The sequence below is a fragment of the Calonectris borealis genome, chromosome 5 (genome assembly GCF_964195595.1).
Source record: "Calonectris borealis chromosome 5, bCalBor7.hap1.2, whole genome shotgun sequence".
NCBI lineage: Eukaryota > Metazoa > Chordata > Aves > Procellariiformes > Procellariidae > Calonectris > Calonectris borealis.
The window spans coordinates 32,786,692-32,802,899 of record NC_134316.1 but is presented as its reverse complement, the minus strand read 5'-3'; the positions used below and the strand labels follow the sequence as shown (position 1 = coordinate 32,802,899).

General features: G+C 38.1%; 1 protein-coding gene across 1 annotated transcript in view; it reads right to left on the bottom strand.

The window, feature by feature from the left end:
- Positions 1-15,618, bottom strand: part of NOVA1 (NOVA alternative splicing regulator 1) — a 156,190-nt gene extending 140,572 nt beyond the window's left edge. The window contains exons 1-2 of the mRNA XM_075151751.1: positions 15,014-15,618; positions 13,023-13,166 (exon numbers count right to left, since the gene is read on the bottom strand). Coding sequence (XP_075007852.1) covers positions 13,023-13,166; positions 15,014-15,149 — 280 coding nt within the window. The 5' untranslated portion in view covers positions 15,150-15,618. The remainder of the gene's footprint in view (positions 1-13,022; positions 13,167-15,013) is intronic.
- Between the last annotated feature and the right edge of the window lie 590 nt (positions 15,619-16,208).

Below are 16,208 nucleotides of genomic sequence, written 5' to 3'. Positions count from 1 at the left end.
TAAAATGGACCTTTTAGCAACACCGGCATACAGTAACATAAAGCCAGTATTTTCCTACATGGAATTACTGAACAGATCTACAAATATATTAAAAAGCCAGTCTATACATAAAGATGCAGAATTATTCTTTCAATATCAGAAAATCCAGCCACGTTTTTAAGCAAAGCCAAAGAATAAGCAATTACAAAACATTATTGATTATATACACTAAGTTTTTATCATTTGTCCTGTTTTTGGCATTAGTAAAGGGTTGCATTTCTGCATTAAAAATTGAAAGGACTTTTTAAAACAATATAATTTTTCCTTGCAAAGAGACCATGTACTAAAAGAAAAGGCTATAAAATACTTGTAAAACACTCCCCAAAAGGGGAGAACATGTATATTTGGCAAGTTCATACTGATAATCTGTATTACATACCTATTTTTGATAAACATCTGTTTATAACTGAAAAGGCACCCTACATGATCCTCACCAAAGCACATGCATTATTCCTGTATTCATCATTTAATTGGCTATATTGAAATTGAATGTAGGAAGACAGACATCTCCAAATACAGATTCAAACAGCTCTATCCAGCTGAGAAAAGTTCAGTTACAATTGTTTGCAAGGCTAGAAAACGGTGAGAACACATCCCTCCTCAGAGGAAAAGGCAGCAGTAAATGTTAATTACCATAGACGAGCACCAGGGAAAAAAAAAACACATTCCTTCACTAGAAAAAGGAAAACCCTTAGAAAGAAAGAAGTCTTTTACCAAAAGACCTAAATTGGAATCACATACTTTTTTTTTTTTAATATACACTACTATTCATCTATCCCTATGTGAAAACACAACAACATGGGACTATGTAGATTGGATGCATATTCCACCTTCCATAAATTCAGTACTTACCTGAAATCAATGTTTGTATACAGAAACTGCTGGTAATTTTACTGCCTTCGTAGCAGTGTCTCCACTCATTTTCTGGGAGGCAGTGGCAAATAGGAAAGAAATTCTCATTTTCAGCCCTTATGCTTAAGAGACAAGAAAAAGAATTTGTATTCCTTATTGCTGAAAGTAATAGAACATCAGTATTGGAAAGATGGAAGAACTGTATCTCACTGTACTAACCTGCATATACAAGGAGTTTGGACAACTTTAAAAAATGCTCAACTTCAGTGGAATATTTGATCTCAAGCAACACAAACAACGGGAAACAATTTGTCAGGTTTTGATTATTTCCAAGAATCTTCACCCTATCTAAAAATGGGAAGTTTTATTTACCCCAAAATCTGAATTCATCAGACAGACTGAGGGTTATATTTTACTGTTACTTTGAATGTCAAGTATAGAGGAACATCAAGTAAAGTGGAAGTAAAAAGAAGATGCATGTTAAACTGCTTACAAAATAAAATACAAATTTTCCAGCGCTTCGAACATGCTGAACTACTACTCTGAGATTCAGAATTTAAAGGTTCGTACAGGGAAAACTTGGAGCTTTAAAAAATAACTTGAAGATTAAAAATTGAAATTAAATACTTGTTGAGACGGAATCACTGTTTTTTTCCCAAATAAGCACCATACACATAGTATTTTTTGGATGAAATATATCTTTCTAACTATCTTCAGCATTTCTAAGATGGCCTGTCCAGCAAGATTCCTCAATTTCCCCCATGGAAGAGGGCAAACATACGGGACATCCCACACCTTGAAGCAGATGACATGAGTAAGTTATTTCTACACAGAAGAAACATCTATATAGAAATCCAATATGAAAACCATCTTTGGCTTTTGAGCAAGGGAAAAAGAAATTGGGAAGTGATAATCCCCTTAGAATCCAGCATTTAAATGCTATGTGAAAACTGCTGCACTCTAAAGGGTTTAACAGAACAGAACCTGCTTAAAGCAGAGTGAAACTTTAAAAATTACTCAATATGGACAGATAAAGTCTACTCAAATGTCCTAAAGTATCTTGGTCTTTCCCTCTACATAGAGGCTTACCTGTGAACTACAGTTCACACATCTGTTTCTTTATAAACTGGGATCACTTCGCATAAAATATGCCATCATTCTCCCTTGGTTTGCCAATAAACTGCATTACAATTCAGTAGATAACTACTAACAGCACTTTTCCCTCTAAATTAGCATTGCAACATTACACCTCTTTCTAGACCTACTGAAGTAGGTCATACTACAAATATGAAATTTCTATTACTTCCTGAAATACTCCTAGTTTTAAGCACACTTGAGTATCAGATAGCCATGACCAGCTAATCTGCACCTCCCAAGTAAGCATACTTTACAACATGAAAACCTCATCACACAAAAGCAGTGCTACTAATATATACTAATTTACACCAAAACCCCTGCATGCTTTCTTCGTTTTGCCTTCATAGAACCTTTGACAGGGAAAACCCATCCAAATTAAGACACCTTCATGCTTACAACTACCAAGAGCATTTCGATCACCTATTCTGATCTCCTATACAATAACATTTCACAGAAAAAAATCCCTGCATTATCTCAAGAGCCCATTTAACTATATGCATATTTTTAGGAAAAGGTCATTAAATTTTAATTGCAGTTGAAATACCGCAACCCTTAGTAAATTGTTGTCATCATTTCTGAAGGTTTGTATTGGGAGAAACAAGGTATCCAAATCAGAACTGGCCATTCTTGTAAAAAGCCAAATACTTAAAGATAAATAAATAATGAAAAAATCAATGATCTTCAGACAGCCAATACAAAGCTGCCAAAATTTACAAACAGAGACTTCTTTACAAAAGAAAACACACAAAAAGAATTTTGCACAAGATGAAACTTAACAAGTTCCTGGACTAGCCAACACTGAAAACATGGTAGTCATTTACACACCACATTAATAAGTTATTCCATCAAAAAAGGACAAAAAAATGGATAAACAATGAGAAGTCTATTTTTCCTCATTCTGAGCATATGCATGCCTGTTGGAGAAGGCAAAAATCAAGGTACTTATTTTACAGTTATGCATGACTAATTTTTTGCCCTTCTCATGTCTGCACCTTCCAAATCAGAAAGTGCCATTCTAACGAAGTATGAAGGACAGAACTAGAACTACTTTTGAACATCAAAACCCATATTCTTTCAAATAGTAAGTACCACCAAAAACATGAGTCATTAGAAAAGATAATACAGAAACAAGAGAATGATTAGTTACTAATCAACAAAGTACCATTTAAAAACTGAAATAAAAATTAAAATTAACTATGTATAAATATATTATTTAACTCAAACACTGACTTTGCTACTACTATCCACTCTATGCCTCTAAGACTAAAAGGTTATAAAACATTTGCATAAACTAAGGGGGTTTTGTTTTTAAACGGTACAGGAAACCTAAAGGAGGACAAATATAGCTGCCCATTTCATTGATTTTCTCATCAAGAATATGCAAGACTAAAGCTCTGAGGCTAGCAATTACATGTGGATTTCTACATACACTTAAAAATACTGTTTTTAACAACCTAACTGATTCAAAATCTGGCTACCTGAGGAATCATTTGTTTCCTTCTTCTAAATACTAGTTATTCAGGGAAAGAACTCATGATGAACTCAAGTAAAATGAAGAGCTACTGGCTACATAAGGTAACTTCCTTTTTATAAAGGCTCTTTCCTGTCCAATCCTAAGAGTTTACCTGCTCATTGCACAAAATTGTCCCATCTTTTTCCTGGTTATTTGGGATCAATTCATCAGAAAAAAAGGATTTATTCATTTAATGTATCATGTTGGCACTTACTAGAACAGCTAGTCATAGATGTATATCCATACAGAACTAGACAGCTTACAAAATTATAAAGTACGTATTTTATTATTAAAAGCAGTGCAAATACTAGATGGGCACTTGGCATTACCAACGTAAACAAAACCACAAAAAACTTATATCCCTGAAAAAAAATCTTCGTAAAGTTAACACTATTTTTTTTTTAAAGCATTTCACTATGCTAGAAATTATATGCTGCTTGAGGAAGAGTAATTTCAACAAAAACTGGCAGACTTAGGTGAGCTGCACTGAACAGTAAAAGACTGGGAAGTTAGGAAGTGATATAATTATAAGGAGTTTCTGGGGAATCCAATTTTTACTTTAGATTGACAGAGGCGCCAAGTGTTCATCTAATACAGTAAGTAGGAGACATACAAAGAAAGAAGTGCGCACACACATGCAAGACACAAAACAAACTCCATACGTGTTCTATGTCTAACACTTCTCATTGCAACAATTCATTTTTATAAAGCTTTAAGGCATCCAGTAGCAGCGTTTCATTGCAGACCTTTGAAAATCAGCACGGACAGAATGCCGGAAGAGCCTCTCTTGTTCCACAGAAGTTTTCTTCAAATCCAGGTCAATAAACTGCTAAAAAGCCACCTATTTCCCTGTTCTTTTTTTTTCCTCTGTTCCTCAGGAAAACTGCTGTCAGATTACAATAAAACATAAATATTCTATAACTCCAGTTCAATAATGCTGCCAAAACGGTATCTGCTGCAGCACCTGAATTGCTGCTGCTGCTGCTACTACTACTACTACACACTATTCTACCTACACTCTGGCATTTCCTAATGCCAGATTTCAGATGGGGACAAAATGTAAACCTCAGCTAGATCAAGCTACAACTCAGCATATGGCCCAACTGATCTTTCCTCCCCCTTCCCTCATAGCCATGATATTTCACTGCCCAACTCTTTGGGAATACACTCTGATATAGTTTTAATTCCATAAGCACACTGGATGCTCAACAAAGCCAACTGAATGGACACGTGCCATTTCCTACTTTTCCAGTGCATGACTTCATACAAATATTTTCAATAATTTATGTTATAAAAAGGAAGATTTCACGGTGTCAGTTAAATATTTGTAATTTTTCATGTACAGTTTGAAAATCAGAGTTCAGAAGATAGAAAGATGATAAATTGCTGTTGCCTCTGATTATCTGGTTCTCTACAAAGAATTTTCTTCCCCATATTGCCAAGGAAGAATCTAAAAAGAACTAAAGTCACTACTTGAAAATAAAATAAAATACATGTACATACAAATCTTCCAAGAGCTTTGGAGGTGTGCACTATGGTTCTTGATTCAAGCAAACAGGTGCCACTCTATGAAGTGGGGGAAAATAGTACAAATGTGTGAAGCTCTTTATGTGGGAAATTACAAGAGAGTTAAATGGCACAGAGCAAGGCACAAAAAGTGCTTTTAAAATAGAAACAAGGGAACATGCAGAGAACCTCAGTATCTAATTTAATTAATGATCGAGAATGCAAAGGCTCCAACTGGTGAAACATTAGCAGCAGCCATGAATTTCACTGTAGTTCTGTATAACATGTAATCTTACCTGAGTGATTCTCAAAAAAATGTCAACACATTGATTGTATTTTTCATCTGATCCTGTCAATGCTGAGATGACAGGCCCTGCAGGATGCAGTGAAAGATCAATGATGAAAAACAGATGTTTAGTCTTTTCACAATCAAAACCTACAAGACCAGGCAAATACGAAATTTTGTCTGAGATTCATGCTTCTTTATATCCAATAAATGCTAATGTTACATAATCACTTTCATACACATAAGTTGACAAGGGTCTCTCTTCCTCACTTACAAGGGATCTGATCCCAGACCATTCATATCACCAACGTATAGCTTTAAATCTGGTCCCTAATATGCTATTCTTTCAAGTGCTATCTGGTCACATAGGTAGTTATTTACACCAGCTACTTCATACATCAACCTATATTCTCTGGCCTTTCATGAAGGAGACTTAATTTTGTCCATCAATTATACAGACCACTTAAACCTTACACAAAATTTATTGCAATGAAGTCAAAAAGAGCAATGCACAATAGTATCGCTCATAACTAGCTCAAGCAAAGGTGATAAATTCATATCCAAAAGTTACAAAGGCATGTTAGCATTGTACAGTTGAGAGCTGACTTCCATAGATGTGTTTCCAAATACTGCCTTAAACTGACATTTCAATCAGACCAGTTAAGTACTTGCAAATGAATTTTAATGCTTGGCAGCATTAAACAGCACATTTAATATTAAGTAAACCCCAATCAGATTCAACCATAATTAATTATCAAATATGTTAAAGTGAAAACAAGTTAATATGGGGGTATGGGAATTCAGGTAGTTGTCATTTTATTATGTATTAAAATATTTAATATGTCTATTAAAAATAGGGGAAATTTAAGAGAATATCCTGACAATCATTCCTCTATTTTTAAATTAAAATACAAGCGATGTAGTTAATCCTTATAATGCTATGAATAATCACAAATTGGGATGCAGATACCCCTGAAATCAAAACAAAAATAGGATGGAATAGAACCTTACAAGTCTGTAATGTAACATGTAAAAGACCTTTAGGCTAAACTCTGGTTTGATATTTCCTTTGGGGGATGGAAAGACAGAATGGCCCTGAATACCAGGGTGAATGCAAGGAACCTGATGCCGTGTCATGCAGTCAGGAAGAAGACAGTAGTATACCTATAGTAAATTAATAGTCTCGCACATGTACAGCACACTCATTTATTCCAACTGCCAAATACCAAGTTCCAATTTTACATGTTTCCATGTTACTAGAAATCCTTAAAAGAATCACAAGACTGAGCTAGCCAGCACAAGCACCAAGCATACCCCACTACAGAGCATGCTACAGTACACCAGACATTCATACCAGACATGAACAATATAATTCTTTTCATTTACAGACAATTGTATTTGTTGTCAGAATAAACACAAATATTTTTGCTAAGTCCATTATAACTGTGACATTTCAAAACCATGTTTATCAGCTTCATTACTCCACAGATATATTTGATAAACAGGAAAAGTGTATTATAGTTTTAGATTGAAGCATATCAAGAATTTTATGCTAGTGTCAAACAAATCCAATTAGAAAACCAAAAGGCCTACCTAAAAACATGACCATCAATAAAAGTCGAAAAAGCAGCCTTTCCATTTCTAGCATGTATTGAGTTTTATACCATGACACTGCAGCCTCTGAGGGTCAGATTAATTAAGATCAACAGCAGCTGCAGTGCAACGTGAGAAGCACACTGCCACAGCTCTCACCAGTCCAGCCCAATTACCTGCAGCATTCCAACACTGGACAACTGACAACTACCATACTCCTCACCAAGTCATTAACTCCCACTGGCCTACTGATAAATGTTAAAAAACAAACTAACCTCTTTTTAAGATAGACTGCAAAGTCGACTGCACCTGCTGCAGGATGCAACGATGAGTCCCAGAGAGATGTTTGCCAGTCAAATCTTTACAGATGTTGCTTAACTTTATGCTAGAGCTGTGTCCAAAGTCAGAAATGAGACAGCAAGCAGGCGCAAGCCCTCCTCCCAAATCCCTCTGTGCTACATTTCTAAAAGCCAGTCTGACAAATTCAGTAAATCCAAGGTTTTCTCCCCTGGCCAAAAAGCTAGTGATCACTGACGAAATAAATTCTGTGGTCAACTACCGAGGACAATATCTAAGTTAATGCAATTAATTAAAGAACAAACAAGATCAAAGAATATTTGAAAAAGGTATTGCTTGTTACACCTTGCACCTATTAAGAAAAGCAAGAACATGTTTCTTTTACTGCACAAGGGAGAAGAGGAAAACAATTAAGAGATTCAGACATTCCCTGTTTATATTTTTTAAATATTAGCTCCAAGAACTATGTTCTGACAAACATCCATTAAAACTTTGATCTATCTGCAAAACACCATCGAAGTATTGAATGGAAATTTTAAACTTTATGAAAGAGGAAAATTTAAAATTTTCAGTGCATACCAACTTCAGCTATTTTTCTTAGGTTTTGATTCTATTTTGGTTCCCCCCCGCCCCGCCTCCAGAATGCATGAGTCCAGAAAATAGATATTCTTAATGAATAGTTGTTTTACAGAAATCTCAACTTTATCAAAAAACAATACTGTTACTAAAAGCACCATCATCTACATAAGCTTTCTAATCTACTGAGAATCATTTGGTTTTCAATTATATTGAAAACTATCAAAAGCAATCACAAGAAAAAAGTTGAAGATTATTAAATATGGCATTTCCCTGTGACAACAGCCGTCCTCACTTTGTTCTTTATTTTGCCAACCAAGTGCACATGTAGTTAGTCTGTATCATTTATTAGTTAGACTAACCATTCCAAATCTATCACAAGTTTTTTTAAACCTTTCTTATACAAGACAAAGACACAGCACTTTCTTGCAAACCAAAGCCATTTACTATGTCAAAATTTATTCACTCATTAAGATGAATAAGCCCCTTCACGTAGAAGAAATCAGTGCAAAATTTCTACTTAAACTTCCACTCAAAATTTCTCTAAGCCTACCAAATGAGAAGCTGCTAAGTGACAGTACACTGGGTGACTTAGATATATAACAACCTCAAGATCATACCAAGTTACATATTCAGTTTCAGCTTCCTTTTAAATGTAAAATACTTAGGATCTGCTGGCTAACAAGCTAACTTTTTTTTATTCTGTTCCAGTAACCAGGCAACAGACAACTGTCCAACTGAGAATTATCTCTCTGAACAGCTGGCAATCAACACTTGGGGTTTTTGGTGGTTGCTCTTTTTTTTTTTTTAAACCAGTGGAAAGATCAGTGATTCCAGTGATTACTTTACAAACCTACACAGCTCTAGTTTCCACCTCTGAAATCTCTACTCACTATTTAGTCATTTCCTCAGTCCCATTATCCCCAAAGTTACTCATATAAGTAAACATTTACAATAGAATCTGAAAATCTTAGATATATACTTATGAAGTCTCTAATTAGCTAATGTTAACACTTTAGAAAAAATTAGAAGTATCAAGAATAAAAGTGAGATGCATTTATTGATTTATGACAAACCACCTTCAAGGAACCATGACAACAAGCAGCTAATAACTAAGGCCATTCTAGCTTCTACCTCCATTACTCTTTTTTCTCTTCCAGAGCTGAAAAAGCAGTATTTCACTTCAACATTATTTTAAGTGTTGATTTTTAAAACCAATTCTTTTTCCTACTAGACTTTAGCTTATTTTTAAGAGTTATAAATTAACATGACAATTCCTTTATTATATAAAGGAAATAATAATGGTGATCCAAGCTTGATATATTATACCTTCCCCCTTCCTAACAGTTTAATAGGAGTAATGAGGCTAGAAAGTGGATTTATTAATTATAAATTCATGTAAAGTTGTGTTACTTACACATGCAATGTGTTTGAAAGGTTTTTAAGAGTCAGAATAAGAGACTTTTGAAAAGGGCAGTTGCACAAAGATTAGCTAGATGATCTCCCATGAGTTGTTGAACATGAGTATTTCAAAAAAATCTGATATTCAAACACCAAACATCTCAAATACAAGTCATTTGGTAAAAACATAACATAGCCACACAACTCTTCATACACTCTCTACATGAAGTGGGGGAGGAAACTCCCACCTTTTGTATTCTCCAAACATTTAGATCACTACTGATTAGAAACCTGCTATAAAAACAACACAGCTAATCTATTGTTAAAAGCAGTAAAACCTTATCCCCATTTAATTATGTTTTTATTAATCTCTGCTCCTAATATGATCTAATTTCAGTACACATATGACTTCATATTCCAACAAATTAAAAAACACTGACCGAGCTCAAATTCACTCAAGCACCAAGTTCAGACCAGGCAAGATCCTGTTGCAAGATAAACAACATGATGCGATGTAACATAATTTTGTGCGTATGTGTGCGCGTGAGCGTGTGTGTATGTGTGAGACTGGGGCAGGAGCGCAGAGAGAGAGAGCGAGCACGCAAGAGTGCATGAGAGAGAACAAGCGAGAGTGCGTACAAGCATTCACAATGGGAAAAAATATATATGTCCAGAGTAGTTTTCAGTCCAGCGCTCACTATAATTCAGAATGGAGAAACAGATAAGACAATGAGAGCTTAATATAACAGAAATAGTGACTGTTTTTTATATTATTCAAAATAAAACCATACATTAAAATAGCTTCACAGAATAGCCACTTTCTTTATGAAGTTCACTTCATTAATATTAAAATAGCATGGCTACATCTGTATTTAAATTTTAGACCAGAACCTACTAGTCAATACACACTCTGTACTTCTCTGAAGAAAGGATCAACACCTTTTAGTTCAAAAGTAGGGCATATTTTGCCATTTTAATTTCATTTCCACTAATCTAGCGGGACAAGCCTGAACAGAAAAGAATCAGGGATAATCTAAGCACAATAACCAAAGTCAAATTGCAGACGTCCAGACAATTAGAAAAAGTCAGCTGGTAACCTGAAAAGAGAACCATAAATTGTGTACTCAAAAAATAAGACTGTAGTGGACGGTAATGTATTTATATACTGCTTCCTATTTTGTAAACTAAAATGTTCAGTGAAAAGCTGTTTTTTCCTTCAATTTCTTGTAATTAGAGCTGCCATATAATTCTTCAGTAATTATGTCACCTTTTGATGCACAAAAATAATTCCAACAGAAATCAGTCTGCATACTGAAGTCCTATATCACAGAGGAAAAAAAAAAAAAACACTATTAGATCATAGGAACTACTCATGACTTCTGTATTACAACCAACTTCCTCCTTTCCAAACAGCAACTTACTCAGACTGTGCTAATACTTTTCGGAAATACAGAAAAGTTTCACAGAAGCTTCGGCAAGAGAACATTCCATAGCGAAATGTACATTAAACACATTTATAGTCACAAGCATCAGAGGTACGGACTAAGTAACTTCTATTAGGAAAACAGAATAATTGTTTATGAAACTTCGTAAGAAAAATAAACCTTATCTTTATATTAGCTATTTCACAAGGTTTGTATTCCCTAATGCTACATGAGCACGAGAGTCTGGAAGAAACCCAAAAGCCATCAGCTCAGGGAATGCCAGGACCTCCGAAAATTCCATGAGCTGGTGGTCAAACGCAAACAGAAAGACTAACGAGAGCTAGCCACAGCGGAATCCATTTCTCATCCCTGTTCCATGCTTTAGCAGGTATCAGTCACCAACGTCCTTAAAACACTCATTTTCTATATGACACAACGTGGCTGCAAATTCAAAGCAGACTGTATGAAGTCAAACTGGAACTTCATTTGCACCTGTTACAGTGAAACTGCTTGAGCCTCACTGCCCTAGTTATTTATATTATTACTACTGATTTTAAGAGAGAATGTGTTTATGTCACAAACGTTTTTACTCATGTCATTCTAGCTGGCTAATTTTTATTTTTCAAAGGTTCTTCTGCTACTACTGCTGTATCTTTACAATTTGCTACACAAAAAAATATGTAATTCTGATTTAATCAGAAAACAGAAGAACTATGCTAGAGCACTGAACAAAAGATCTAATCTTTGGAGCGTCCTTTCCAAGTGAGTGTAAATAAACTGTAGTAAAATGAAAAGGCTTGTAATTTGGTATTTGGAATATTCTTCATAAACACCAATTTTCTGTAACATCCTTGCATATCTGATACCACCTCATGTATAATGCAGAAAATCTATTTCATTTTCATCTATTGACAGTGAATTTAATTTACTATTGCGGCTCTTTACCCAGATTATGTTATTAATTCCGCAATCAGGCTCTTTTGAATGCTTTTATTTCTTCCAAGGGTTTTCACAATTCTACATTGATTTTTTTTTCCACCCTAATATACCTTTCAAAATAAAAGACCATTTTTTCTAACTTTCTAAAGAAAAGTAAAAAAAGAAAAAAAACAACTCAGAGACAACAAGCATCAGTTCATAAGCTGTATCTTTCAATAGGAAAAATCTACATGCATCACTTTAACCTCTGACATTTAAGTATTATAAACTTATTCATTAAGGAGATGTACAACAGGTGCATTAAAATTTCCACATCAAAAATCATCACTGTAAATAGAACACAATCACTCCATTAATAAAAAGTTATCCTCTTCTGCCTGACACTGGAGTTAGAGGACAGGAAAGCTAAATGCTCCAATGTTAGTATTCTGTTTACGTCCACATCGACTGCCTTCACTATTTTGTAGAATTCAGTCATCTTGTTAAACTAGATCAAATGCAAAGCAGCTCTTATTTTTCCAACAGAAAAGAGTCGGTAACAGCTAGTCATCTCAATTCTAAATCACCAGTTAGCCTTCAAAATAACAAAATCAAAACACCAAAAAAAGTGTTAGCTATGTTATTATTTCGCATCAGTTTTTAAAAAGTCCTCTAGAACAAAGTTAATTACAGAACACTAATTTGTTCATCTTTAGGAAAAAAACGATTATTCAATTGCAGAAGCTAAAATCTTGCATATCATTATGTAAGACTCCTTCTTCAGAATCTTATAAAGGAGAAATGCTAAATCAGGTATTTATTATTGCTATACGCAAATATTAAAAACTTCTTTCTTGTGCATTAATACAGTTGATAAAACACCCATTTCTTTATTCATCCAAAGTATTTCACTTTTATAATAGAGTTTTCTTCCACCATCATGATAAATATAATATAAAGAATATCTGAAGAGCAGCACTTGTCCTCTTTACTTCACTCCAGAGCCAGTGAACAAAGCAGTGAAGCAGAAAGAAGGTACATAATGGATTTAAAGTAAATGGCCCATTCTTTTAAGAGGCGGCCTCTCATTTTTACTCATTCTAGCTTAATTGTCATTAGAATGTCTGGAAACTTCAAACAAACAATTATTTTTTTATGGCAGCTGTCAAGCTGGTTCCTTAAAGCTAGATTTTTTTTTTAAACTAAAAAACAAAGCAATCAAACCGTGAATGAAAATTTTCTTTTGCAGAAACATTGTAAACATCTTTAAACATATTTCAAGCAGTTAGTGCCCAGTCCATTACATACACCAAGACAGACAGAACATTTATATTCACTGCTGCACTTTGTAACATACTTTTCTGAGAAATAATGCTTCCAGCTGCACTGGAAGCTTAGTCGTCAATATATGAAACACACTGACACGTACATACATCCCTTGGGATTCAAAAATAAAGAATTGGCTAATTTTTGCACCTACCTGGGTAAAAATCTTTGGATTTAGACAGCTTGATGGTGGCCCCAGTCTCTTTCTGCAACTGAACAATTGTCTGTCCTCCCTTCCCAATTATAGATCCAGCAGCATAACTAGGTATGAGGACCTTTAGAAAATACTGGCCATCCTCTGAAAAATTGAGATATGCATGGTTAATATGGCTTACAAACTTTGATTTTTCCTCCCCAGACCCACAAACAAACAAAATGTTACATCTTTAAACTCATCCAGTAATTCATTCATTTACATCTAACCAGTTGCGTCATTCTATAAGACATGTTTAGACTATGCCTTCGACATTTTAAAATAGGTACGTTTATTCTGAGCAAATTAAAGAATCCACACAGATTCCATAAATCCGTAAAAGAACAAGAATAAAATCCAAATTATATTTCAAAGGTGGATTTTTTCCCAATGGTAACCACAGCATGCAGAAATGATCGGACCCCTTTAAAAAAAATAAAGCCCCACATGAAAACGTATCTAGTGACAACTACAACCTTGCTTGAAAATACTGCAAAAGAAATGCCAAAACTAAGAAGGAATGAATTGTAAATTCTGATGGGCTATTTGTTTGTCATTAGCAAATACATGAGAATAGCAATTAGCTATTGCCTGCATTCTTCTTAAGTGAGCAAAACGACTACTCTGCTACCAAATAACCCACCCAAAATGTGGGGTTTTATTCCAAGCATTTCAGCCACTGCCAAGAAAACAACATGGTGTGGATGGAATCACTTGCCTAAGTAATCCTGATGTATTCCTTTAGCACTTCTTAAGGGACAATGATCTCTTTTAAGCTCATTAATTAAAGGACATTAAGAAGAATTTTTCCCAATTGATCAAAAGCCTAAGTCACTTATTTTAAATACACTTAAAAGGTGACGAGATAGACAACGCCAGTCCTCTACTCACCACTAGCGTTAAAGCACACAATCGGAACAGGAAAAAAATATATATAATGAATGGAAGGGAAAAAGAAAAAAGGATTCCCAGTCTGATTCGGCAACTGCACAATTGTCTGTGCCCTCACCCCACTGCTAAATCCAGCTACGCTGAAGTCTAAGGACCTTCCGTAACGGACTCCGAGAAAGTGCAAGACAATAAGGGTCCGCTGGTTCCCCAGAGTTCGGCTCTCCCCAGTAATTAAGGCAACGTCCCATTGGCATGGATATCAAGACTTTATCATGAAACCTGTTTCACAAAGTTGTTATTTTTTTTCCCCTAAGCGGAAGGAACGATCCCAGTTCACCTTACTTCTCTTATCCGAGACTATAAGCGTCTCAAGAAGTGCCTATGTGTGACAGTCGTGCCACCCGTATTAACATAGCCGGCTGAACCGTGCACCATGTACAGCCAGACCGCTGCTCTTAATATTGGGCGAATAAATTCACCTCTGCCTCGGTGCATTGTTATGACGACTCCGGTGCAAATGGATAGAGGAGATGCTGGTCCCGTTATAACTCATCTCCTCCAGGAAGAGCAGGATGTTAACTAGCGAGTCCCCGCAGCCGAGAGGCGACTCCCCCCGCCACCAGCCAGCCCTCGCCCCCAGCACGGCAAACACACGCCGTGGACGCGCTGACAATAGAAGTGAGGCCAAGGAGGAGGAAAACGCACGGCAAGGCTGAAATTCAACTTGCGACCCAGAGGATGTGGAAGGAGGAAAGTGCGTTTGCCGTCTCCTTCCAGCTGCCATTTATTTTCGCCCATCGTTAAACGGGCGAGGAAGATAGCCGGGCTGCAGAAGCCCCTTGTACTCCCTCCTCGTCTCCGTAGGGTCACGGCTGTGCAGCCCCGGCGTGGATATTAAATAAAAAGACTGGTAGATGCTGAAAACCGACGCCATTTTGATGAATGATAACATTAGAGAAATGGGAATGTTTGGGGGGGAAGAGGGGGAGGCAGGCAGGCAGGTAGGGAAGCAGAGAGGTGGGTGGGTTGGGCGGGGAGGAGGTGACAGAGGATATACCCACCGCCCGTGTTGGTCCTCTTGGTGCTGCCGGCTTCAGGAGGGGCTTCAAGCGGTCTTTTCCGGGAGTCCGGCGGGTCCAGGTCTATGGGAACCCCGGTGTGGGTCCCGTTCTGCTGGATGGGAGCTGCCGCCATCATGTTTGCTGCTGCTCGGAGGAGAATTGTCTCTTCCCTTCTGTGGTGGGGGGGCAGGGAGGGAAGGGGGGAGGAGGAGGAGGAGGTGGAGGAGGAGGAAGGGGGAGGAGGAGGGGAGGGGGCTCGTCCCGTTCTCTTGTCCTTTTCGAAAATGTAGAGCTAAGCTCGGGATTGTCGAGGATGCTGCGCGCCTTGTTTATCTGGCACCCGGGGGGAGGGAAGGGAAAGGAGGGAGGGAAGCGGGCAGGACTGGGCTGGAGGAGCAGCTGCAGTGCAGTGTCAGGAGGAGATGAGGAGAAGGCAGACAGGGGAACGAGGGGGGCGAGAGAGGGAAGAGAAAGGGGGAGAGGGGAGGAGGGGAAAGAGTGAGAAGAGTGAGACAGGAGGAGGAGAGGACAGAGTGAGTGGGAGAGGAGAGGAGGGGAGAGAGTGAGTGGGAGAGGAGAGGAGGGGAGAGAGAACGAGTGAGACTGAGGCGGCGGGGAGGGAGGGAGGGGGAGAAGGAGGGAGAGAGGGAGGGAGCAAGCGGTGTAAATGGTGGGCGAGGGAGTGAGTGGGCGATGATTCACGCTGCCTCCGAGCCCCCGTCCGTCCCTGCCTGCCCTCGTGCCGCGCCTGACGCTGCGGCTCGGCTGCCCGCCGCTCCCGGGCTCTCGCGCCCTCCCTCACTGACGGGCTCGCGTGCACGGGGGCGGGAAGGGGGATCGCTGCCTGTGCGGCGCCGCTCCGCTCTCGCCCCAGCACCGCCGCCGGGCGCACGAGCGGTTGGCTGGATGGCTGGATGGCTGGCCGGCCGACCGGGCGGGGGCTGGGGGCCGCCACCCTCGGCTACAGCGCAGACACCCAAAAGACAGGAGAGGTTACAGCCGTGGGAGGGGGTGCAAGTACGGGTGGGGGGACGGGCGGGGGGGGACGGGCGGGGGGGAAGGCCGGGATAAAATAGAAGGGCGGGGCCTCCTGCGAAGACAGGCGGGAGATCCCGCCAATCGGAACAAAAGAGAGCGAGGTTGGGATTGAAACGTATAGCCAATCACGGGCCGTGAGTGGAAGAGCCGTTGGGGG